This window comes from Pelodiscus sinensis, chromosome 6, assembly GCF_052426305.1.
Source record: "Pelodiscus sinensis isolate ZL-2025 chromosome 6, ASM5242630v1, whole genome shotgun sequence".
Classification (NCBI taxonomy): Eukaryota; Metazoa; Chordata; order Testudines; family Trionychidae; genus Pelodiscus; species Pelodiscus sinensis.
The window spans coordinates 87,999,248-88,026,792 of record NC_143057.1 but is presented as its reverse complement, the minus strand read 5'-3'; the positions used below and the strand labels follow the sequence as shown (position 1 = coordinate 88,026,792).

At 41.1% G+C, this 27,545-nt stretch overlaps 1 protein-coding gene across 2 annotated transcripts in view; it reads left to right on the top strand.

Annotated features, from left to right (window-relative positions):
* The window catches only part of ARSB (arylsulfatase B), a 101,902-nt gene extending 86,684 nt beyond the window's left edge, over positions 1-15,218 (top strand). For both annotated transcript variants that reach the window (XM_014571538.4, XM_075932330.2), the window contains 2 exons: positions 8,516-8,641; positions 9,284-15,218. In XM_014571538.4, coding sequence (XP_014427024.3) covers positions 8,516-8,641; positions 9,284-9,549 — 392 coding nt within the window. In that variant the 3' untranslated portion in view covers positions 9,550-15,218. The remainder of the gene's footprint in view (positions 1-8,515; positions 8,642-9,283) is intronic.
* Positions 15,219-27,545: the final 12,327 nt, after the last annotated feature.

The following is a 27,545-nucleotide window of genomic DNA, read 5'->3' as shown; positions in this document are numbered from 1 at the left end:
GCAAATATTCAAATGAATGTTACCAGTCCTCCGAAAGCTCGTGAATGGACTTACTGGTCCCCGTGTCAAAAAGTTTGGGAACCTCTGGTTTAGACCATCCATACAGGCTTTGTTTTTCTTTAAACTGCATCCCTTTTGGAAGCAATAACCATGAAAAAACTATGTTACCATCATGTTGATGATTGTTTAGTATCTTACACAGAGAAAACATCAGGTAAACATTTTATGATTCAAAGTTGCCAGAGGACTTTTATCTTCAGTTTTATTAGGAATTTTCCTGTAGTATCTTACAGGATGAAAAATCTTTTAGCTAGAAGTAATTTATTAATGTGCTTTTTATAAATGTATAAATGCATATATTTATGTAAAACAGATTAATCACAAACTAGCTGTTACTTTTACATAAAACATTTTACATGTACATGAAACATTTAAAAGCTATTTAAATAATAGTACTGCATATTTTATATATAGATATTAGAAAATTGCAAAATGTAATCCAGTTATTAAACTCAAGATAGTAGAAGCTTTTAATTTAAAACTAACATTTTTCATTGTAAAGCACTTTCTTGTGTCTCTAGATTTCTTTGTAGATTGTATTTAAGAAAAGATAGGTTTACAATGGACTCCATCAGTTGCAAATCATAGAGGGCAAATGGAAGAAAATATTTCAAGACATGTAAATATTTCAAGACAAAGGCTGATTTCACTAAAGTCAATTTGAGTTTTTATATTGACATCAGTGGAACTAGGAATCCTCCCCCACTTCTCCTCCCCCTCCCCCCAACTTTGGAAACTTAATCTTGCTTTTCTCTCATAGCTAAGAAGTTATGTTGAGTGAGGTTGTGTGGGTGGTTAAAGAGTTCAGTGACATGATAAATTGTATTATTACATAAGAGCATATATTCATATTCTTTGAAGAGCTTGGAAGAAATCAGATTAAGATTTGTATTTTCTGAGTACGTCTAAACTACATCCTTCTTTTGAAAGATCCTTATAGAAATGAAAATTGTAGTACTTGCTACAGTTTTAGTCAAGAGCTAACATTAGATAAAACTTGAATCCATTTAATTAACATGTTTTCTTCTCACATGGAAAGAAAAATCTCATGTTACTGTAAAGATTGTCAGTGAATAATCCAAAAATTAAACTACCAAAGAAAAATGGCAGACCAATATTAATTCAGTTTCTTGCATTAGTGGAAGTGCTAGTTTTGGCTATGTACAGATTAGAACTGTGAGGTATGTGTATGGTATGTGCATATAAAGTTCATATGCCAGAGCTGTATGAAACTTCAACTGCCAAAACGATTTTTGCATTCTTTAAGAGGTCTGGTAGAATCCAAGAATTTGGTATGGGACTGTACACATGTCTAAACCAAAAGCCTCTATAAGACTGTAACACATAGTCACAGAGCAATGAGAAATAACTATTACATTAGCTGATAAATATATATCGTAAAGTTCTTGTTAGATTTCAGAATTCCCTGTACCATGTCATTCAGTGAATAAGAATGATGTCCTGGTTTTCTCAGACTGAAGAGGACTAGTAGCAAACTTATAATTGATGCATTGCTTATATTTGATCCTTGAAAAGTTGCTTGCATGTGTGTGCATCAACAGGGAGCTTCTGCTTTCCACAGTTTACTGATTCCTGTGGTTGCAAAGAAAGTATTTCTGGAAATAATTGTCCTTTTTTTCCTTTCTGCAGTAATTAAAAAAATTCACATATGGATCTAATATAAAATGGACCACAACTTCTCTGGTGCTCAGTGAATTTACTGTTTATTGGACTATTATCTCTAGAACCTTCTTTCTCGCTCTGAGAATAGAATTAAGAAGTTCAGAATCAACAAATCACTGATTTCTTAATATTAGCACATATATACACCCTCCTCTGAACATTTTCAGAAGTGACTTCAACTTCTGCACTTACAGAGTTGTATACACCCTCACACACGCGCAAATTGTATTTACATGCATGTACAAATTAGCTAGTTATGTCTCTAGCAAGCACACACCTGCCTGTGAGCACAAAATTGGAGGCTGGCTGAAAAAATGATGTTTCTTAAACTTTTTAGTTTTACTTCTACCGTTATTTTCCAGCGTATAAGACGACTTTTTATACTAAAAAACATCCCCCGAAAATCGGGGGTCGTCTTATACGCTGGGTATAAACATACAGGCAGTCCCCGACTTGCAGGTACGAACGGGGCTTTTCTCGCCCTGGAGGACACGGACTGCGGGACCTTGTGCTCCCGCCGCCCGTGTATTCCGGGGCGAGAAAAGCTGCTCCGTGTCTCCCTGGTCTGCAGACCAGGAAGACGCGGAGCAAAGGCTCGGGGGAAGCCGGCAGCGGGACAGCCCAGACGCGCCGCGGCTGTCCCGCTGCCGGCATCCTCAGAGGCTTTGCTCCCGGTGTCCCTGGTCTGCTGGGGACCGTCTCCAGCAGACCAGGGACACCGGGAGCAAAGCCAGGGAGGAGGAGGGGTCCTGCGCCTCTGAGGCTTTGCTCTGGGAGACGGTCCCCAGCAGACCAGGGGCACCGGGAGCAAACCCCGCTGCTGCTGCGGCTTTGCTCCCCGTGTCCCTGGTCTGCTGGGGGGGGTGCAGCTAGTGCGCCCCCCTCCCCCCAGCAGACCAGGCTTTTGTTGTGGACCCTGGGGCAGAGCAGCTGGGGTGCTGCCGGTTGGCCTCTTAAGGGGGGGTAGTCTTAGACGGCGAGTATAGGCGAAAACCTATGTTTTAACTAGAAAATTAGGGGGTCGTCTTATATGCCCAGTCGCCTTATACGCCAGGAAAATACGGTATGTATTTTCTGCTCCCTCCAGGTTTACATTCCTCCTGAATGCTAGAGACAAGAAGGAGTGAGAGAAATAAGCCCTTATTTTTTTTCTGCACACAGTTGCCTGGAAATTGTTCAAAAGACAAAAAATGTGTCAGCCCACTTGCTTTCTTTTTGCATTTGTATTTTTGGTGGAAAGTTGTTACTTATCTAGAATAGTCCTGTTTGCAGAGCTAGGCTACTCTAGTCCTTGTACCTGTGTTGTTAAATATTGCATTGGCTATTCAGAAACAATAGGCTAACTGAAGTATCAAGTATCAGAGGGGTAGCTGTGGTAGTCTAGATCTGCAAAAGCAACAAGGAGTCCTGTGGCACTTTATAGACTAACAGATGTATTGGAGCATAAGCTTTCGTGGGCAAAGACCCACTTTGTCAGATGCATGTAGTGAAAATTTCCAGAGACAGGTATAAATATGCAGGCCAGAATAAGGCTAGAGATAACGAGGTTAATTCAGTCAGGGAGGCTAGAGATAACGAGGTTAATTCAGTCTGGCCTGCATATTTATATATATTGGACAGGGTATGCCTTCCAGACTAAGTATTAAATTAACATTATTTCCTCCTACTCCAAAACTGTTTTCTTAACTCTTAGATTTATTCTTTACACACGGAACATGAACATGCACTGTGTAAGAATATAGTGTGCCTCAAGCAGTGTTTTTTTGGACCCTCTAACTCATGTGTTGGGATTTCACAAAATGCCATGTGAAAGAAAACCATAGTCTTTGATATCTTGCCATTTAAAAAACCCTCCTCGCAGCATGGTTCATTTTCATCATCGTAATCATAGACTGAAGGATAATATTTTAGGTTAGCTTTCCTTTTCTTTCATAGATGTACTGGCTATTTATAGCTCTACTCTTTAAGATTCTACCAATTACTTGAGCTATCCTTATGTTTGGGGGGAGAAAAGGGGTGGGGGATATAATGAGTCATATACATTCACTACATCTCTTGTAAGTGGCTTGAATATACATTGGTACATGAAATACAGTATCCAGTAGTGCATTTTTTAAAAACGAAAACTTTCACTATTATCTGCTGGCTAATCTTTTTATGATTGAAGATTAAAGAACAAAGTTCAAATTAATATTCTCTAAATTTTTTTTATCACATTAATGAATCTCTGTCTACAAATATATATCTCAGATTAGGTGCCAGGAAGTTGAACTTTGGTTGAAAAGATTTGAAGTTCAGCTTACATCTCTTATCTGTCTTGTAAGTCCTTTCAGAATGGGCACTGGTTATTCTGAAACTTTTTATATAAAATTATTGTCACAGAATATTTGTCTGAGATCTTTCGTTTGTCAGTTGAAGGTCTAAAGATTGAATCAATTTGAAATCAGTCACAAGTAATATAAACAATAAGGCTATGTCTACACTTGCGACTTTTTGCACAAGTACTGCCGTTCTTGCGCAAGAATCCGCAGAGCACCCACACTGCCCGCCCGCTCTTGCTCAAGGAAATGTACAGTAAGGTGCAGTAAGAGAGGGCTTCTTGTGCAAGAGCTACACTCTTTTTTAACAGGTGTAAGCCCTCTTGTGCAGCAACTCTTGTGCAACAGGATAGTGCGGAGGCTTGGCAGGGGTTTCTTGCACAAGAAACCCCTATGGCTAAAATGGCTTTCTTGCACAAGAGAGCATCAACATTGCCATGGATGCTCTTGTGCAAAAGCACAGCTCGCACATGGCAGTGTAGACGTTTTCTTGCGCAAGACTTCTTGCACAAGAACCCTTGAGCAAGATGTTCTTGCGCAAGAAGCTGTCAGTGTAGACATAGCCTAAATGAAGAGAGATTTGAAATTTTCAGCCTGGATTATAAATACCACATGTAATGCTTTTCTTCACCATTTTCAGATTCATTGTATGTTTCACATACTTTTCCTTACACTCCAATTTAATGCTGAAAAGGTTTAGAGAAGGGAAATGAAGACTTTAACAGGCACGATGAGACAAAAAAAGAAATGACCCAAACCAGGATCATTGAGCCTGGGAAGAAGCATCTGAGAAGACTTGGCTGAAATATTTAAAGCTATAAAGTGGGCAATAATTTTCGTAGGGGGGCCACTTCACAAATTTTGGTACATGGTTACGGGTTGGCTTTGAGCAGCCCAGAAGGGGTGAGGTTGGGGGTGAAAGAGAGAAAGAGTGTGTGTGTGTGTGTGTGTGTGTGTGTGTGTGTGTGTGTGTGTGTGTGTGAAAGAGACACACTCTGAGTGTGAGAGAGACTTTGTGGCACAGATTGAGAGTGTGTGGCACAGAGATGCGAGAGTGTGTGTGGCACTGTGTGTGTGTGTCTGTACCACACACACACAGAGTAACTGTGGCAGACTGGTTGTGTGTGATCATGACACAGTGTGTGTGTGCTGGCTGCTTCCAGGTAAGTTTCTGAGAGAAGTAACAATCTGTCTACTACAGGGAAAGCTGTCCTGCTCTGTTGTCTCCTCCTCCCCTGCTCTGCAGAGATGGGGGAGGAGAGTGCGTGTATATGTGTATGTGAGAGAGAGTGAATGGGAGAGAGAATGAGCACTGAAATCTTAGAAACAATGAAGTGCCTCTTAAGACAGGTACTCCTCTGGTTCACTTACCAATGCTTCAGATTGGAGCAGCTCCACTGTGTGTCTCCCCCTACCCAACCCCTGCTCTGCAGAGATGGGATACAGGAACAAGAGGACACCCTGACTCTGCATAGCTACGAGGAGAATCCTGGGAACAGCTTGGCTGCAGAATGGAGCAATGTTGGGGGGGAAGGGACAGCTGAACACATGCTGCTGGCTACAGGTATGCATGCTCTGCCAATCAGCTGGGCAAGCTGGAAAGAACACTTGGCGAGCCACATTCAGCCCTGGGGTTGCAGAGTGCTCTGAATGTATGTGGCACTTTACCAAAGTGCAAGGAAAGATAAGTTTTCTGTGTGGAAGAGCTTCCAAACTAGCCCTGGACAAGAGCATCCAAAACAACTGACTCCACTGATTCTCCCAAATCGGGACGTGCGCCTAAGAGGGCCCCACGTGTACGCGGGAGTTTGGCTGCACTGCAGATGGGGGGTTTGCGTGTGCGGGGGTTTGGCCCCGGGGCAGGCGGGACATGACTCTGCCCTGTAGCTGGAGATTTAAAGGGGCTGTGACTCTTTTTTTGTGTGCGATGTGGGGTTTTTTTTTTTCTCAATAAAAAATCCTGACTGCCGGGGCCCTGTCGAAACTGTTTGAATTGGGCCCCGCACTTCCTAAAGCCGCCCCTGCAAATATGGTAACCCTAATGTTAGCAATGAAACCATATGTTTTGTGTGAGATTTGACTCTGATCTCTTTGAAGAAACAAGTTGTGTCGGAAATGGGACTGTCTTTGAGATTTATTTTAAAATCAAGATGCTATTTATATAATTGTTTAAAGATACAGTAAAACCAAAACATTAATATCGAGATAGTCAGTATTCTTATCTTCTGAGCAAGGATTTATATCTGCAGTTTCTCCACACTAAGACCAATATACCTCAGATTATTTCTGCAAATTCACTTGTGCACGTAAAAATGTAGGTAAAATATTTTCTGACTCACGTATATTTTATAGGGTTATGTACTAGCAAGTTGAATTATCGGTGTAATTGATTGGAACAACATAAGCTTTATACAAAGTAATATCCGTTCTGAGCAGCATTCAAGTTTTATTTACATAATTTATTCAGTTGTGATTCATTTGCGCTTCTAAACTAAAGTGTATGTGTGTTTTGAAATGCACAAATGGTAAAATAAACTATGAATCATGCTAGTAATTCAACACCTGAATTTTCAAAAGGCATTTTTGGATGCCTTGATTTTTTTTGTTTAAATTGACACATTGTAGAGGGGCTTAAATATTCAGATGTGCAGAGCACCTACCCTCTGGATATCAGTCCTCTTTAATATCCAAATATCTTCTTCTAGCCCCTGCCACAGGGGCAAAGTGCAGTTAGAAATGGCCCCTCATCACTGGCAAGAACCTGTGAGGACCTGCTGCTTTTGCCTATCCTGGCTGCCTCCCTGCAGCTCTGGTACCCTGAGACCTTGCTCAGGCCCTGCAGCCTGGAAGCTTGTCTTGCCAGAGCTTTCCCAGCCCTGCTTGACTCTCCCCAGCTCTGTTCTAAATCAGGAAGCCCCTACCTTCCCTGGCAGCTAGGTCCCTCCTGCTCCCCAGTCAGAACAAGAGTGTCCCTACTCTTCTTCATGAGCCTTTATTTATACTCCCCTCAGCTGGGCCCTAATTGTCTGCCATTTGTTGCAGCTGCTTGCTGCATAGCTGCAGCCCTCACCCAGGGTTGGGTTTAACCCCTTAAAGAGACAATGCAGGGCACACGCCCAATCCTAATGCTATATAAGCTATTTAAATGCTTTCATTGGTTACCTATCAGATATCGTCACCTCATATAATGTAGTCCTGTGACACCTTAAAGACTAACCCCAACCTAAATAATTAAACTTTAAGGTGCCCCAGGGCTCTTCATTGCTTTTACTGAAACAGACTAATATGGCTACCCCTCTGAAACTTTATTCCAAATATGTTATGACATTTGATACCGACGTAGTTGATGTAACATTAAATATTAAAACAGCAACTTTTGAATTAAACTTGTTTCTTTTAACAGTGGAAATGCGATCGTGTCATAAAACAGGCATTTGAGAGGAAATAGTACTGTTGAGTAACGCTTAGTAGGTGGGCTACAGAGAAGGGGAGGCTCTTATTTGCAATTAAGGTAATTGAGGGAATTTTTTGTATGGAGAAGATGAACTGTAGTGTATTTCATCCTCTCACAGCTGGATTGTGGTAATTGTTTAATAATTGTTTAATAACAGTAGATGTTAGGATTCAAAAAGTTGCAGCTTTAGAACAGTTAAAACTCGAATTGCTAGTATCTTATGTCAAAATATAAAAGTAAATAGCCTGGCCTTAAACTAATGTGTTTTTGAGTTGCATTTTTCTTATTTTGTCTATATGTAAATTTCTGTTATTATTGATGGAAAGTGTGTGTGTGTGTGTGTGTGTGTTGAAATAGACATTTATCAGTAAAAATATAATCCATATATCATACCAAAGATGTGCACCTGGCTCCATGTTTGCATCTGGGTTCAATTCATGGTGTTGGTCTTAGTCTTTAAGATTGGCTAAGCTACTTAATTGTTCAACTCACTGACCAAGAATTCTTTTATAACACTAGATGTAAGAAAACAAACATTGACTGATATATGATGTCAAACTTTTAAAATTTGCATTTTCAGCTCTAAAATACATGAACAGGCCATTGCGTATGCAAATCTGTAGTTGAATGCAAATTGGTACTGTATTTGTATACGCTGCTTGCTGTGTGTACATATAAATATGTTGTTTGTACATATAGTTTACCTGGGTATGCACAGTTTTTTTCAGTATACTTTAAGATTTGAGAATTGAAATATTAGACAATTGTGTTAGAACAGGTGTATAAATAAATACCATGAATGTCAGAAATGGTAATATTAACTCTGAACCTTTTGGCAGGGTTGAGAGCCCTATTATATCTTATACAATGTACTTATTTACTGCAGAATATGCGTTTATATTCCAGTATTGCATTATATTGGTTTGTTTCTTAACAAAATCTTAGTTAAATTATTTATCATTACAAAATGCATCTAAATCTATCTTATTGTTCTATTAAGGTCCTGGTATTAACAACAAGACATCCTCACCACATAATTCTTTTACATGGGAGGATTCAATCTTCAATATATCCATACATGCTGCAATTCGACATGGAAGGTGGAAATTACTGACAGGGTATCCAGGTAATGAAATGATATTTCCCCTCTAGAGGTTTACGTCCGGTGCCAGTTCATCCAGTTTCAAACATAATAAACTTCGCATTTCCATAATTTACTCTCTTTCAGCTTTCATGATTTACCATGTAATGTAAAAATTAGGGGCTAAGCCTTATTTAAATGCAGGCCAATATTTACAATATGTTCCATGAAGTCATAGTTTTTGTATCTGTCTTTCTGTGCTTACATTACAATGGGAGAACCACATTCTTGGAGCCAACTTCAGTGGAATTTCTTTCAAATTAAATAGGTCACATTTAACGTTGAGGCTATGTCTACACATAGGAAACGCATCTGATCTTCCACCTTTTTTTTGCAAAAGAGCAGACGTGCGCTTTTAGAAGCCCTGTCTTCCTCCTCCCATGAGGAAGAAGGGCTCTTCCAAAAGAGGAGGCTTTTCCGAAATTTGGCACAGTGTAGTTGCACGAAATTTTGGAAAAGCCTCTTCCAAAAAAACTATCGGAAAAAGATACACAAATTGCGGAGTGCAATTTCCGTACCTTTTCCGATAGATCATTGTAGTGTAGACATAGCCTGAATCCCAGGTCTGAGGCTACTCTTGCCCTGTATGTATGAGAACTAATCCCTTATCTGTTCCTATTTCTGTAGGCTGCAGCCACTGGTTCCCACCACCGTCTTTGTTCAGTGAGTCAAAGATTCTATCATCTGACCCACCAACAAAGAAACTTTGGCTTTTTGATGTTGTTAAAGACGCTGAGGAAAGAAACGACTTGTCTGAAAAATATCCTGGAGTTGTGAAAAAACTGCTCTCCCGGCTGCAGCACTACTATAAACACTCTGTGCCTGTGTTCTACCCTGATGATGACCCCCAGTGTGACCCAGCAGCAGCTGGAGCCTGGGGGCCTTGGATGTAGAATACTATATTTGCAACCTGAAAAATACATCTGTGGTATAAATTATGGACTCAGGGTCCTAGTCACATATTTTGAACTCATTTCTTTTACCCTGTAACTGTGATTTTATCCCTTGAGTTATTCAATTCTGCTTCTTCTTAAGCAGTATTGAAAGGATCTAATTTCACCCTCTGTGCTAGAAACACTGTTAAAACCATAAATTTGTTATTTTGATGTTCTTTGTCAATGATGTGTCTTTAAAATAAAGGGAAAAATGGTGCCTTTCTCCTAAAGCTGCTGGCCAGCTGGGAAATATTACTTCACTTGGAAAGCTCTAATGAGACACAGAGGCAAGACTCTCCAGTTTTTTCACATTTAAAGCCACATGTTTGATTTCAAGCTTGCCAGTGGCCACATCTTATAGGAGGGTAACACACAGGATTTTTGAGAAGGGGGGCGGGTTAAAGGGAGAGAGGAGCCAAAAGTCTGAATTCAGCTGGCATTTCTCAGCTTTGCCATACTAATGTGTCCAGTAATGGATGCATTCAGGAATCTGAGCATCAAACTCCTCCCACTGGACAACAAAAGATCTGACTATAATTTGTCCTCTACTGACATATGGTCAGAGCACTGATTTGATTCAGTACCCACCTTGGCTGTGAACATCAAGGCTACGTCTACATTGCCAGTTTTGCCGGCAGTGAATATGCGAATGAGGCACAGATTAGCATATCACCATGCCTCATTTTTATAATTTATGCAATGCGTTTTTGCACAAACGGTTTTTGCAGAAAGAAAAGTAGTGTGGACGTTTTCTTTTTGCACAAAAACCCCTTTTCCTGCCAGATCCTTTCCCTCCAGATCCTTACGGATCTGCTGGGAAAAGGGGGTGTTGCGCAAAAAGAAAATATCCACACTGCTATTTCCCACCCTGCTTGCAAAAACCTTGCATAAATTATGCAAATAGGTTGTGATGATACGCTAATCCACGCCTCATTTGCATACTCACTGCCAGCAAAACCAGCAGTGTAGATGTAGCCCAATTCTTTAGTGCTTTTGTACCTTTTTTATCCCTGCAGAGACTTAATCTAATACAGTAAACTTCCGACAATCCGGCAGCTTTAGGACCCAGGAGGTGCCGGAATATCAGATATGCCGGACTATCCGAAGGGGGGCTCTGAGGGATCCAGGGTGGGGTGGGGAGGATGCCACCCCAGACCCCTCATAGCCCCCCCTTTCGATAGTCCGGCTCTGCCCCAGGAGTCCCCGATTCAGCCGCTGCTGGTCAGTTTCAACAGCAGCTGAATCGGGGACGCCTGCAGTAGAGTAGCTGGAGTGCTACCCAGTTGGTCTGGTAGCACCGCCCCTCGGCACTGCGAGACCAACCCGGCAGCACCCCAGCTGCTCTTGGGGATGCCCGGGACAGAGCAGCTGGGGTGCTGCCGGATTGGTCCCACAGCTTCGAGGAGCGGTGCTACGGGACCAATCCGGCAGCACCCCAGCTGCTCTGCCCCAGGCGTCCCAGAGTCAGCTGCTGCTGAAACTGATCAGCAGTTTCAAGCTTGCCGGTGGCCAGAATCAGCTGCTGGTCAAACTAATGGAGTTTTACTGTACTTGACTTTCAGCTTTCCTTCATTTTTTTGCATTGCTTTTTTCAGTTTGTTTCTTCTTTCTTGTGTTTCATAGTACAATTTCAGTGCAGGTTTGAATTGTTGTCCAGAAGATTCAAGCACTTTTCTTAACCAGCCAAAGCACGAAGGGGAGGTTTCAAGTCATGTAGTACTGCTTCATCTATCTGGTGGCAATGGCATCAACTTCACAAACTTCTCCTGACATCTCTGGGAAACCTTTTATATTGCATATCCCATCTCTTAGGGCAGTGTTTCCCAATTTTATTTGGCCATGGAACCCCTAGAGTTGCCTTAAAAAAAATGGCCCCTGCCGCGTTTCGTTGAGCAAAAAAAAATAAAGCCCTCGCCATGGCTCTGTCTCTTTAACGGGGCGGGGGAGTACTGGCTCTTTGCAGAACCCTTGCTTTCGCTTCGCGGATCCCCAAGGTTCCCTGGAGCACAAATTGGGGAACACTGTCTTAGGGCATTGCCAGTTCTCTGTCTTGAACTGTTGTAATCTTTCAAACTAGTTTTTAGCTATCTTTTAACTTTTATATTAAAATTAGAAATTTAATTTTTAGATTATAAGTGTTTTTTGTTTAGAAGAATAATCTTTCTGTAGGAGTGTGGGTGTCTAAAAGAATTAAGAGAGGAGAAGAAAAATATTGCTGTATTAAATTTATATTCTAGAGTTGTAGCTCTCAATGTTCAAACAGGTTAAGTTTTTTTTCTTCACAAATTCATTATCTGTTTTCATGGTAACATGAAAAATTATCAGTCACTCAGACTTTATATATCTTGTTTTTTAAAGTTGTTATAGCTGTTTTGGTCCCATGATATTAGAGAAGCATGGCAAGTAAGTTAATATATTTTATTGGGTCAACTTCTATTGGTGAAAGAGACAAGCTTTTCAAGTTCTGTGTAAGCTCAAAAGATTGTCTCTTTCCCCAAGAGAAGTTGGTCCAATAAAAGACATTACTTCAACCCACCTTGTCTCTCTCTAGTTTTTAGAGATATTTCTATTTGTTATAATTTATTAACTCTTATTAAAGAAAGTCTCTGATTGGCTAGCCAAGATTCCACCTATGTGGCTTAGGCTATGTCTACACTGCCGCTTTTTATCGGAAAATATGCATACCTTTTTCCAATAGTTTTGTCAGAAAAGACTTTACTGAAATTTGGCCCATCTACACTGGGCCAAATTTCTGAAAAACCTCCTCTTTCAGAAGAGCCCTTCTTCCTCATGCCACGAGGAAGACAGGGCTTCTAAAAGAGCATGTCTGCTCTTCCACAGAAAATGTTGGAAAAGCAGACACATTCCCTGGATGCAGCAGAGTTTTTCTGAGATACCAGCGGTATCCCGGAAAAACTCCCTAGTCTAGACATAGTCTCTTATTTCCACATTTCATTCATAGCTCCTTGGTCAGTTTATTCTTCTAAAACTCATAACCTCATTAACAGAGTACGAGAGAGAATCTAAGGCATTTTCATTATTATTACTTCTAAGGGTTTTCTTCATATATACCCTTAGCACTTTTACTATAAAAGTGTGTAAGATTAAAAAACCCTTTCAGCTCTCACACAACAGCCACTTTTGACACGTACAGATAGCATCCTGACAGCTTTTGAGCTGTCTGTAGGGCTGCCATTCGTACTCATGTTACCAAGACAATAGATGAATTTGTGAAGAAAACAAATTAACTTTTATGAACATTATCAGTTGTGCTCTCCAGCTCCTAGTTTTAAAGGTTTAAAGTATTATAGCCTCAGTTGCAGAATTAAATATAATTGTTTGTTTGGTCTCCCTCCTTCCCTATCCCACAAGCTAGACTGTTATATCATCCATGCTGATAGGACTCCACCTACCAAGAGAAAGTAGTTAAGCAGCTGTCAGTCACTCAGCCTTTTGTAGGTTGAAGTTTCACCTATTGTCCTCATTGGTTCCAATCTAAGACTTCTATTATGTTTTAAAATCTTAAAATTCATCATTTGCTCAGCTATTGTTTCAGATAAAAAGATCCTACCCTATTTTTTGTAGGTTGATTCCTCTTAAAATCTTCAAGTTGACTTGACCTTTAAGGGGGCAGAAGGGACTGGGTGTCATGTTCACACTGGCAGCAGCAAAGAAAAAGAATTTTAAACTCCCATTGAGCTGTTTCATTTCTCAAAGGGCTGACTTCTTTCTACATGTTGTGGTTTCTTGAGCAACAATCAAAAATACAAGCATCATGAGTCCTCAAAACAAAAATTCATTTCATTGCCTTCCAAGCCTTGAGTCATCCAGCAAAATTCTATAAATATTTCAAAATTGAAAGGCTTTTTTAACACATTAACATAATTATAACGTTTTAGAGAAGCAATTGCACGTCAGAAAGTGTGGTTATGCTGGCTACCCATAATTGTGTGTTACTACTTACTTGGAAAGATATAAGATGAAGAATGGGCAAGGCCCAGGACAAGGAAAAGAAAGCAGGAAATTTGGATCCTATTTTTGAATCAATAGTTCCATATACCTCTGGGAGAAACTTGCCTAGAGTAAAGTGTGATTTTTTTAATGGACTTTTCTAGGAATTCTTTAAATAGTCTGGAAGGAAGCCTTCTGCTTACTCCTTGAATTCTCACGGCAAAAAAGCTAGGATTTTAGCCTTCAAGATTTTTATAGAGTTGGATATTCACCAACATGCCTGTCGCCTCACTTCTTCCCCTTAAATTCTCTGCTCCTTATATCTCCTTGGCAGTACAGCTCCATAGGAGTCATGGATGTTCTCACTCATTAACTCTCCCACTCTGTCCTTTATTAGAACCTACCAGCCTTGGAGGTTTATCAAGCTAATCTTGTTGCACCAGTGCAACCCATTCCAGGATTGCCTTTAAGAATACCTGCAGAACTGGACAAGGTGAGCGCATTATTACTGAAACAGAAGAAGTGACCTCAGGGAAGGCATCTGGGAGAGCTTAACAGCTGGACAGAGTAAGATACATAGGCCATTTATGCAACCACAGCAGCTATGTTTGTATCCCTGGATACTGCTAAGGGCACCTGGGGAACAGGTAGGGTTGCCAGGTGTCCAGTTTTGAACCAGACAGTCCAGTATTTGAGCTTTCTGTTCAGGAAACAAATTGAGAAAATATAAATGTCCTGTATTTTCTAAATAAGATGTAATGTAGATTGTGATGTAATGTCAAGTGTGTCCGGTATTTTTGTTGAAACCATCTGGTAACCCTAGGAACAGGTGTGGGTGTATATAAACAGCACCCTTCTCTCAGACCAGAGGGACTTGGAAGGAGTTGGGCTTCTTAGGCAAAACAGCAGTTAACAAAACAATGGCTAAATGAAAATGGTTCTACATGACACAGAGCACTTGTGTAGGACTGTGAGGATATCTATCTTCATATGAGAAGTAGTCTGTATGGAGACAAACTGCATTGTAAACTGAAAGAGTTGTACAAGGAAAATAAAAACATCAGGTTTAAAATGTGGCATAGATTGGAAAATTTGGGCTTTTTTTAAAACAAATTTCAAACTGACTGTACATGTCAAAACTACTGTGTTATCAATTTATTTCAAAAAGATCACATGGAATATTGCGAACATTCCATGGAATTTATAATAAGAGATACAGATTTGGGTGTTATACGTTCAAAGTTATGTTTGGAGATATTGCTTATATAGTTGAGAGAGGAAATTGGAGTCCCAAAATGCATTGCAGTCCCTCTGTCTGGTGCTTCTAGATGTAATCTTGCACTGCTAGACAATGCATATCTGAGATCATGCAGACAGATTAGCACTGCTACAGAGCACAGCAAAAAAGATTTTGGCACAGGGTAATCAAAATGATTCAGTCATCCAATCATACACTAGTACAATAAAAGCCTCTGTGATAATTACATACTGTGGTTAGCTGAGGCCAACAAGATGATGCATTGTTTTCATTGTGCTGGTCTTCCCTGCTGCCAGTGTTCTATAAAATGAACATCTGCTGCAATCAACAAACCAACTCCGAATTGCTGGTCCCTTTCTTTTGGCTGAATGCTAAAAGCTGCTATATTTTCTCTGTAGAGCTATACTTAGAATCAGTATAGTAAAAAAGAATCACTGGATTTCTTTCTAGTGAACACAGTACACATGTCTTCAAATCCATAACTAGCTTCTGCTGATATCAGGTTGAGCTGATAATTCTGGCATACTGGACAGTGGCAAAAATACAGAATTGTGTTTTGTTTTAGTGCTTTTTGTTTTCAAGATATTGAAGTGCTGTTTGCAGCACTGAGTCAGAGTTCAATGTCTGTGCAAACTAACCATGTATAGTGGTGTCTTACGTACAGCCTTGGGCATAAATCCTACTTTAATGAGTGAAGGAACTTGAGCTAGGAGATCAGAAATTATCATGGGATTTTAACTTCTTCCTGGAATGCCACTTGAAAATGAGCATTAGAGTATTGAGTTAATGTGTCATTGAAATGACAGTCCTTCTAAAAGTACAACATCCACGCCTAGTCCAATATACACCTCTTATTTCTGAGGGAATTCTGTGCCAAAAAATTAAAAATTCTGTGGACAATATTTTAAGATTCTGCAAATTTAATTGTCAAAATAAAAATGTAATTATGTCAGTTTCAGTTATTCTGGTAATTTATTTCAACATGCCTGACACCAAGTATGTCTATAACAATACAGACAACACAAAGATTCAGTAAATGTTTTTGACAAATAGATTCCTTTCAAGACCTATTAATACAGACCTTTGAGAAATAATTCATTTAAACTGCACACAGAAATGTATTTCCTGCACTCTTCAGAAGCAGTGAAAAGGCTTGAGGAATCAGAGTAATGGAGGAGTTGAGGGGGAGGGAAAAAATTACTGGGAACATATAAACCAGTTGAAAAAAACACAGCCTTTGGCTGAGTAAAATATTTAAATTTATATAATGTCAAAACAGGTTTAAAACCCAACTGGATTTTCTTTGACTGAAATTATGGGGAATCAAATGGTAAGATACAGACAATTATATTTTTTCATTTATATTTGCAGTAGAAACATGATCCCGTAAGGAACATTTACGGGTTTGGATGTTTGAGAGATTGAGTCTCTTATAGGCAACCAGGTGTACATTGTCTCGGAAGTTTCTCTGATGTATAATTTCTTGTTAAAGAAGAGATCTTTTCTTCATTTCCTCTGTTTAAAACATGCGGGGCATTGATCTCCCACTATGCTATTTATGGAGAATTTTTTAAGTTTACATTTTTTTATGACAGGGACTCTTTTCCTCCCAAATATTTATTGTAATTATAATGATAAAAGAAGCTTCCATAAATTGCACTATTCCTCATATTGGAAATGACCTAGAAGATCACTGCTTTTGTTTAAAGAGCAACAGTGATTGAATACCCTGTTAGAAGGAAAGTATATGGAGCATATATATCCAACCCAAAATCCAAACAACTCTAACCACTACTTTATGAAAGTTCAGAACATGTTCCAAATTTCATATTTTGAAATTCTTTAACACCAAAGGTATGCTACACTATAGATAAAATCAAAGCAGCTGCACTCGCTCTTCTGGGGTTCAAATTAGCAGGTCTAGTGAAGACACACTAACTTGAACTGAGAGGGCATGCCCGTCGATGCCAGTAGTCCTGCTTTTATGTGGAGTAAGGGAAGTCAAAAGACGAGTATACTTCTTTTGACTTCCCGCTGAGTGGACGGCACCAAAATTCAAGTTAAGATACTTTGACTTAAGCTATGCAATTAACGTAGCTGAAGTAGCGTATCTTAATTCGAACTTATCCCCTAGTGTAGACCAGGGCAAATGATTACCATGTGCATTAGCCACACATTAAGCCACATAAACATCCATTTTTGTCTCCATTAGCAATAATGACGTTGATTAAACTAAGACCCTGTTATAACAACTTGTATAGTAATCATTCATTTCATGTCCAAGAGAAGTACACTAGATACCATAAAAACATTGTAACTGTGAGCAAATGTAGCCACCATTCATCTTTTTAATTAACGTGATTTAACATGATTTGTGTCTCAGGACAGCCAAACTAATATTCTATTTATAAAAGGAAAGTTAGTTTTATTTGTATTTTATCCTTATTATGCTTCACATAAATGTACTGCTAATGTGCATAAGAAAAAAGGAAATGCGTTCAACATAATTGGTGGTGGATTCAAGTACTTTAGTTCTTGTTCTAAACTTGAATAGCCAGGTCTGAGAGAGCTTTAGTTATGTGACTATTCTCAGGCTAGATCTACACTATAGTCTTTTTTCGGAAAAAGCTATGCAAATTGCGCTCCGCAATTTGTACAGCTTTTTCTGAGTGCTAGACAGAGCCAAATGGCAGAAAAAGCCTTATCTTTCAGAGGAGCCTTTATTCCTCATAGAATGAGGTATACAGGGCTCCCTGAAAGAGCACGATTGCTCTTCTGCAAAAAAAAGCAGAAGAGCAAACGCATTCCCTGAACGTGGCGGAGTATCCCGGAAAAACCCCACAGTCTAGATGTACCCTCAAAGTAATACAAATTCTAAGGTGCAAGTGGAATCTTAGTGGATAGAGCACAAAAGTTGAAATCAAGAGCCACTAAATTCTAATACTGGCTGTCAAGGCTGTTCCATTCCACTCCCCAGCACTTGAAGTACAAAAGGTGGAGGCCTGCAAGAGACTTTAAAATACCCTGCCACTAAAGGCTTTTGCTTAAAAATTCCCGAAGGTCATAGTTTTCCTCACTTTGGGTGGTACACTGCCACCACCCAAATGCAAAAAAACCCTTTGAGAATCCAGAAAGAGGCGCTCAGGAATTTCTTCCTGTAGGGTACTTCACGTTCTTTAACCCTCCCTCAGGAAAGACCTTGAAAGAAACACCTGTCATTTCTTAATAGCTGGTCTTTCAGTCTCAGGTATGTGCACACAGAACCTCCTGCCTTTTAGGACACAGGAATCAGATCATATTCTTTAAAAGTTGATTTTATGAACAAAACAAGACATTCTTGGTAAAGCGTACATGGTTGCTAGGTATTACAGAGCAACTGAAAAAAGGCAGATTAAAAATAGAGAATTGCTTCCCTGGGATTCAGTTTAAAAGTGACAATGTACTGGGGAGTGATACATGGGCTCAGCACAGAGGTGTTCAACAAACACAAAAGTAAAAAACCCACCTGATTGCATCTGTCTAAACCAGGGGTGGGCAATAATTTTAGACAGGGGCCCACTCCCAAGATTTTAGAAAGTGGTCAAGAGCCGCGCTCTTCCAGGATATTGATGGAGGAATTCCAGGGTCTATGGAGATTGGGTGCAGAAAGGAGCTTGGGGTAAGGTATTGAGGTGCAGGAGGGAGAATGGGGTCTGGAGAGGGAGTTTGGTTGAAGAAGGCAGTTGTGACCTAAGGCAGGGGACTGGGATCAGGGTTTTGGGATGTGACCTAGGTTAGGAGGGGATTGTGATCTGGGGCAGGAGATAGGGGTGCCAAATCTTGGAGGGGGTATAGGTACAGGAGAGGGCAGAGGGTTTGGGTATGTGGGGTGGGGGGCAGAGGGTTGGGGAAGGGAGTGGCTGGGTGCCATAGGCATGCTTTCGCTGGGACGTGCTTACCAGCAGAAACCTGAGTCCTTTCTGTTGCAGGCTGCTCGCTGCTCCATGTGGCTCCCCTCCAGGCATGAGGAGGAGAGGAAGCAGGAGGGGGGACAAGGTTTGATGGAGAAGACTTCCTATACTGCCCCTGCTCTTAGCAAAAAATCTCAGCTTCTATTGGCTGGAAACTGAGAGATTGGCCAGTGGGAGTTAAGAGATTTTGCTAGGGGGCAGGAACATCATGAGAAGTTTCCCTCCTCCATCTCCAGCCATTCAGAATAGAGAACAGCTGGCTGCTCTCTACCTAAGGGTTCCAGCAAGGCAGCCACAGGCTGGTTCTGGCTCACTGGCAGCCTCTTGCCCACCCTGTTCTAAACATTCCCCGTTTTACTTACATTTCTGTTTTTCTAAGTTTTAGACCTTCCCTAGGCATGAATATTGTTGGAAATTCCATGCTTTGTCCTGACTTAACTCATCTCTTCCAGCTTTTTGTCTGATCACACAAAAGACTGCAGCAAGAGGTACTGCTTCAATTCAAAACTCACTTTCTCTTTTCATTGGCTGTCTTGGCTCCTTTCATGGAAACTCTGAGGCTATGGCTACACTACGAGTTTTTCCGGAAGAGGCAATGCAAATGAAGCACTGATTAGCATTTTCTCACTCATCATTTGCATAATCTCTTCTCATCCATTTTTGCGCAAGGGGTTTTTGCACAAAAACAAGCAGTGTGGACATTTCCTTTTTGTACAAAAACCCCTTGCGCAAAAATGGATTGGAAGAGATTATGCAAATGAGGCACAAGAAAATGCTAATCAGTGCTTCATTTGTATTGCCTCTTCCAGCAAAACCCAGAGTGTAGACATAGCCTGAATGACTGGAATGTCCAGGGCTCGACAAATAATACAATCTACTCACCCGTGGCGAGTAGATTGTAACCCAGAAGAGTCGGGTTCGGGTGATCTGCGCATGCGCAGATCGCCGGACAGCGCGGCTGGCAAGCGGGACTCGCCGCAGTTCGGCGAGCCCTGGGAATGTCCAGAAAAGGGCTTCCATTCATCCCTTCCATTTATCACACTGTCTCTGGTATTAGTCAAGTAAGTAACATCTGTGTCTTCATAAAATAAAAATAATGATAATTGCTTAACTTTTATGTCACAAGGATATTGTGACAAATACAACCACAGACCATATCTATGATACAAATACAACTGTGTTAATCAAGACAGTTATCCCCTAATCTGATTTCATCCAAGGTTACAGTTTGTGGTGTAGATTGGCCAAGGTTTTAGCCTAATTACAGAACTAAATTAAGATCCAGTCTACAATATAAACTGGGATCATAATGGTTTAGAGAAAACTATTTTGAACCAAGTTTCTTGACATAGCTCTATTTGTATTGCAGCCAGGGTCTTTGTGTTTATAAATCACACAAAAGAAGTAAAGTGCTAAATATCGTCATTCTAGGGTCAATGCAGGAGGAAGAGAAACTTGTTTTAGCAGTTAAGGATCTGATTTTAATTTAGGTCTAAATGTTACACATACTCTATTCTTATTTTATTGTCTTCTCAAGTGTTGACTTTCTCTGTGTGTAGTTTAAAATTAATGTTCTCTAGAGCTGTCTCTGGTTAATCTTCCACCATTAGATAAAGATACCACATACATGCATGTATTCATAAAATTACTGTCTGGAAAGTTCCATAACCTCCAATTCCCCTTCCTGTCTTTCAAAATCTGGAAATGAAAGAAGTTTTTCATTAGAATCAAATGACAATAACTACAAACCCTAGAGGGTAAAAGATATTTTCGAGACTACATTTTCTTCAGGCAAAGACATAAATAGTCCTTTGTAGACTGATTTGAAGGGTTTCTGTAATTCTAAATTTTGCCCATATTTAATATGGTGATGTTGCTCACAGATCAACTTCCAGAAAGATGTTAAGGTGACTGTTTTTTTGTTAGGACACGTCTACACTACACACTTATTTTGGAATAAGATATTTCAGAAGAAATATTCCAAAATAGTTTATTTTGAAATAGAGCATCTACACAGCAAATGCCCATTGAAATAGTGCTGAGCTATTTCGAAATAGAGCATTCACACTCATTGGACGCTGAATCGCATTCAAAGCCATGTGGAAGCACTTCAGGCAGGTCATCAAGACAGCACTCACTTCCCATAGCTGCTGCCTGAGGCTATGTGAGGCTCATGTTTAAAGGGACCCCTGTACAGCCGTGTCTCAGTCTCTTCTCTTTTGCCCACCTCCCAGAGGGTCAGCAAAGCCTTATCTCTGCCTGCTTCGCCCTTGCGGACACCACAGCACTCCTGCCATAGAGCCGGATCTGCCTCCAAGCAATTAACAGTTTTTCCATCTCATGCTGCATCTCGTGCTGCAGTTTCTGCAGGTTGCCCTCGTGGCCCTGCATTAACAGGACCCACGGCTCTTTGTAGGGCACCCCCTCACATTTCTCCAGGCGCTGCTCATGCAGCATGACCTCATCTCCCTCTCCCCCCACACACCATGCACCACTGATTCTGGTGACTGGACACCAATTCCGACTGGTGGGACCGGCTCATCATAGAGCAGTGGGATGACCAGCAGTGGCTCCAGAATTTCTTCATGTGGAAGGACACTTTCATGGAGCTGTGCGAGGGGCTCGACCCTGCCCTCAGGGGACAGGACACGCACATGAGACCTGCCATCTCCCTCCAGAAGCGAATAGCCATCACCATCTGGAAGTTTGCCACACCGGACAGCTACTGATCTGTCGGAAACCAGTTTGGCGTGGGAGATGGACCATCAGGGCTACGGTCAGGCAAGTAGGGTGCTCCCGTGCTATTCTCTCAGGGTATGTCTACACTGCCACCCTATTTCAAACTAGGCTGGCTAATGTAGGCATTTGAAGTTGCAAATGAAGCCCGATGTGCATTGTAGGGGTAGCTGCCTACCATCTGCTCCCCTGGCTGATGAAACCCTACAGTGGACACCTTGACCCCACCAAAGAAAATTTAAAGCCAGGCTAAGCAGGGCCTGCATTGTTGTGGAGGGAGCCTTTGATCATCTGAAGGGGAGGTTCCATTGTCTCCTCACCTGGCTGGGCCATGGCAAGTGGAACATCCCCCTAATGGTGGCTGCATGCTATGTCCTCCACAACCTTTGTGAACATAAGGGGGAGACATTCCTGCCAGGGTGGGGGGAAGAGGCCAAGCTGCATGGGGAGCTTCCCATGCAGATGCTGCATGGGGAGCGCGGGGCCCAAACGGCCACTTGCACCGCTTGTTCGCCCGCGGCGGCCTGGCTGAGCGGCGCAGAAGTCAGCCAAGTGCCATGGCGGGAGCGGAAGGGGGGCAGGGCAGTGACGTACACGGCCGGGGGAGGCCCAGCTGTGTACATCACTGCCCCACCCCCTTTCGTGCCCCCCTTAGCTTCCCATCGTGGCGCTTGGCTGACATCTGTGCCGTTCAGCCGGGACGCCAAGGGGAGCCCAAACAGCCGTTTGCGCCGCTTGCTCCTCCACGGCGGCCTGGCTGAGCAGCGCAGAAGTCAGCCAAGCACCACAGCAGGAGGCGAAGGGGGGAAGGGCAGTGATATACACGGCCAGGGGGCTGTGTATGTCACCGCTCTGCCCCCCTTCGCCTCCCGCTGTGACGCTCGGCTGACTTCTGCGCCGCTCAGCCCAAACGGCCACTTGCTCCGCTCACTCCCCCAAGTGAGAGGCAGTTTGGGGAGGAGAAGAGAAAGAGAGAGACAGAGAGAGAGGCAGGAGGCGAAGGAGAGCTGAGAGAGAGAGAGGAGGGGAGGGAGTAGGAGGAGGAGAGAGAGAGAGAGACACGGAGCGAGGGACCAGAGGCTCAGGAGAGAACACTGACTTGGAGGAGAGACCTGTTTTGGAATGATGTCCATTATTCTGAAATAATACTGTGTAGATGTGCCCTTAAAGTCTCAGTAAGGAAAGAAACAGTTTTCTCTGGCAAGCAGTAGGAACACTGTTTTGTAATCAGACATAGATGTTACTGCAAACTGCATGCTTCAATGCAAAGGTAAAAGAAAAGAAGGCAGTGCAGAATTTTACATCCTGTAGCAATTGCAAATATTGATGCAATCAGATCTTTTTTATGTTCTACTATAATATAGTGCAGAGGGATGAAAACTGAAAAGCTGCATGTGCCTAGGATCAGATTCTGCATCCTGCACAACATAGCTTGTCTCTGTGTCTGCTGAGCTCTCATTGTTCTAAGCGGAGGCACAGGATCTGAGTCCTAAAACACCCTTCTAATATTGTTCCAAGCTCTTAGCAATGCATCAGAGTCACAGTATGGGCCAGCTAGTGTGTGTAGTTCCACTGCAGCCAAAGGAGCAATGCTCATTTACAACAGCTGAGGATCTGGCCCTGTGCATTCAGGGAGGATGCAACAGAATCGCTTTTCTCTAGCTCTGGTCTCTAGTGAATACTCAATGACATCATGATTCTCCCATATGCCTCAAAATAATATCTATCATGATGACTCATAAGGAACAAGATCTGCTCCACCAATAAACAGGACACAATATAGAAGAAAATTCTACAATCCCATCACCTTCTGCAACTTGTTGCTGAGAGAAGTTCATTATTTCCTCAGTTTTTACTAAGGACTCCACTAAATCCAAATGTGCAGAGTAAGATAATTAGCAAATTTCCTTGTCTTTTATTTGTATACATTTTTAATGTGCAATTGTGTACTTTGAGCTAAGGATATAAGATCACATTTAATTGGTTCATTGATTATAGGGGAGTGGCTCCAGTCTGGCTAGAGTAGCCCCTATCTGCAGTTAACTACCATCAGTTAACCTTAACTGGTAAGCCTCGCCTGTTAAGGGTGAGGCTTATGGGTTAATCAGTTAAAAATTCACATCCCTACTTTGAGCTCTTTTTCGTCATTTCTGATCCCTGTGTCCAGAGACACAGGCATGCGAGAGGGAAAGCAAGATACTGCAGCTATTTCCTGCTCAGTCGAGAAATGGACTTGGAGAGGATCAAAGAAGGGAAGGGAGTGTAACTGCAAACCAACTTGTCACATGAGACAGAGAGAGATGATGGAAGAAATCTGGATTTGTGGGGAATTTGCAGGAGCTCCAGTGTAGTAGGCTGTAATTTCTGGTCACAATTTTTTGGAAATTTGAGTTCCATTTTAGAAATTGAAAGATATAACTGCCCTCCCCCCCCCCGAAACCATGGGAAAAAACCTAGTAAATCTGCTGCATGTTGAATTTGATCTCTGGTTATTTGTTTTATAGTCTGATGCCTGACTGTGTTTAGGCTATGGAATATTATTTAAAATTTAAAAAAACAAAGAAGCTAAATTAACACCTTAATTTTACTCACAGCTCTGCCATAGATTGGCTGATTGGTGTTGCGTAAGTAATTCAGCCTCTCTAGAGCATATTTTGCCTAACTACACAATGGTGATGATGATACTTATCCCTTGGCTTTTCTTAATTGTGTTGGTCTCCTTGGATGTATATATTCTTCATAATTATAGTATAGTTCATTGGATTCGAGATTCAGTTAATCCCAATGATTTTGGTATGTGTGGTGCATGGATAAATCCATGTATGTAATACCTTTTCACTAATTCAGCTCCTATCAAAATAGGTGGAGAATGGACAGAACTATACATCTTAACTAGCAAATAAAATCTGAAATTTTTGGCCAAAGTCGTATTGTTGCACCTGCATGGAACCCCATTTGCTTCAATGTGAGACTGGCATAGCAACCTATAACATTGAGGCCTTTATGTTCACAAGAAATGTATGTGGGTATCATGCCGATCAGGGAGTGCTTTATGACAGACATTCACATGGACTGCTTACCAACAAAGCTGTTGCTAAAGCATGGAGTGAAGCAGGGAGGGACCAGTGTTGGGGAGTACTGCAGCCCCATTCATAATAGCAGCCAGACAACGTATGCTTTTTCAACATCTCCTGACCCCAGAGATCAAGACTGATAGCATGAAGCATGGTAGCATGGGGAGAAAAGGCAGTATTTTCTCCCCTCTACACCCAGACTCCATATTGCTATCAGCCTTCCAGCTGGGGTCAGGTGAAAGATGAATTTAACTTTGTTTTCTGTAATAGTTTCCTTCTAATTCAATTAAGTCAGGTAAAACTGAAATAATCAGTAATACTGTCTGTTGAATTTTTTAAAGGCCTTTCCCAGTGTACTTGTTACAACTGAACATTTTTGAGAACAATAAAACACAAGTCATAAGACTGTGTATCACCAAACCAAACAAACATTACTGCACTTAAATTAATAACTGTAATCACATCTTTTTCCCACACTGTCTTTTTAAAAACTTCAGAACCTCCAGATTTGATTGATGCACTGAGACTTTAACAATGTCTTTGGTATGTGTTGCAGTCAGACAAGTGCTAATCCCCTTGAGGAATCTGGCAGGGCTGTGGGAATCCTCCCCCTGTAATTGCATCGCTCAGATGTGATGATATCATTAACTTCAGCTGAGTTGACATAATGTTTTATTTGTGATCAGGGGGTATTATGGTAACTTTTTTTGCTGACCTTTATGGCCAAAGATCACCCATGTATACGTTATTCAATATTGCTGGTGTCTTGATTTGCTTTTGCATTTTTAGGGATGCCCTGAAGATAAAGCAAGTCATGTGTAAGTTTAGAAAATTGTAATCAGAAAAACTAAAAGGAAAAGGCAAGAACAAGTCCTGAATGATTTGTTTAAGGTAAAACTAGGTACTGAGAGAATGAGAATTATAAACAATGAGTTAGAATCTGACATATAGCAGTGGATAATTGAGGCCATTTATATTTGATCAATAGAAACATTGAGCGCAAAATCAGTAATATGAAGAAATTAGGTCAAAATCTGCTCCCAGTTTTAGTCTTGTGACCTCACTTATTCCATTTCCTTAATGTTAATCCAGATTGTCTGAACTGAACTCTTTAATGTGGATTTGTTTACATTAGATTTTCAAAGTGCTGTGCAATTTCATTGTAAAAGCATTTTTGTGTAAACAAGATCACAGCTGATTCGCAATTTCTGCCCATTTGTGCAACCATTTGCATGTATCATGTTTTTTAATCTCTGTCTCCCATGACTACTTGTATCTGTCCAAAATCAGGAGCCCAGCATCCAAACTGTCTGCCATTTTTCTTGTGAGACAAGATGGGTGAGGTAATATCTTTTATTGGACCTCTGTCTGGTGGTGAAAGAAATAAGCTTACATAAGTCTCTCTTGCCAGTAAAAATTGGTCTAATAAAAGATATTACCTCACATGCCTTGTTTCTCTAGTGTTCAGGGACCCACACAGCTACAACAGTGCATTTTCCTTGTAATCTTAGTGCTCTACCACAGGATTTCTCCAAGTTGGAAAAAAAATCCTTAGAAATTATTTCAGCGAGAATCTTACAATTTTGGCTGCTCACCACTCACACTAGCAGAGGGAAAGAATTCTAAGATTAGCAAATAGAGCAGGATGAACAATATTTTGGCAAATATATATTCACTGGATTTAGCCCTTTTTATTTTCAGACTATCCAGGAACTAACCATAACTTTTAAACATTGGTTAGTTATTTGTAATTGTATAATGATTAGTTTATATGCGTACATTAGGTCATTAGTTGTTTATAAAAAGTTTGTACATGAGACTTCAAGTGTACTTGGGATTCCACTTAACTGAACTGTGTGATTGCTTACCAGATTCACATAATATGGTTTCTGTCTCCTGATTGGATGGCATGAGATGTGCACTAGCACTTCACATATACTCATTAGGATAAATAAAGTTTTCTTACCAAATATTCATATGAACAAATACAGCTGACAGAATGTTCATGGAAAAAAACAAACTAAAATGATACAAAGGATTGAATTGCAGTTCAGATTAAGAGAACATGCCCACTTTTTCTTGCTGGAAAAGCAACTCTAGTCTCTGAGCACCTCATGAAGGACTTGAATAAATAAAGAACTTAGTTTGATGTAAAAAACAATAGAGTCTTGAAAAGCTCAGGAGGTAGAAAGTGACCAGTGGAATGTTATAGGGATAATATAAACCGGAGTCTAATTTCATAAATACAATCACTGGACTTCCGCGTGAAGGTTTCTTTCGGGCTCAGCAGAAACATTGGGAGCATATCTACACTACAGAGAAGATCAACCCTCTGGAGGTCGATCTTTTAGCATTTGATTTAGCAGGCCTAGTGTAGACCCTCAAATCAAATGCTGAGGGCAGGCCCCGCTGGCATCCTGTATTCCTTGTTCTGCAAGGAGTAAGGGAAGCTGACGGGAGTGTGTACTCCTGTTGGCCTCCTGCAATATAGATGCTGTGGTGGCTCAGCTTAAGGCAAGCTGATTCCTTAAGGTGACTTGTCTGGTCTAGTGTAAACCAGGGGTGAAGGACTTATGTCTGGTTAAGTGACTGTTGTTACCCTATTCATACACAGCAGGATGCTATTCCAGAGATTGATCTGGCAGCCCCTCCAAGCTTATTGGGTGAGGTGGGGGTCAGATTTTAGGATTAGATCTTCATTTCTGGGTTTCAGATCTGACAGATATGTCATGCTTAGTATTGAATGTGGGAAAGGGAAAAAGCAGGCTGTATAGAACTGCTCCCCTTCCTCGCCCAATCCTCTGGAAGGTCCTCATGATAGCAGGTTGGAATGAGAAGGGATGGAACAAAGTAGTAACTGCTCTCTGTGGCATTGTTTCCAATTAATATTTGAAGAGTGGCAAGGGTACTCATTAGCTAAAATAAACTGTTACACGGTTTTTGAAATTGCATCTGTAATTCTACTATACAGTGTTCCATGCAACA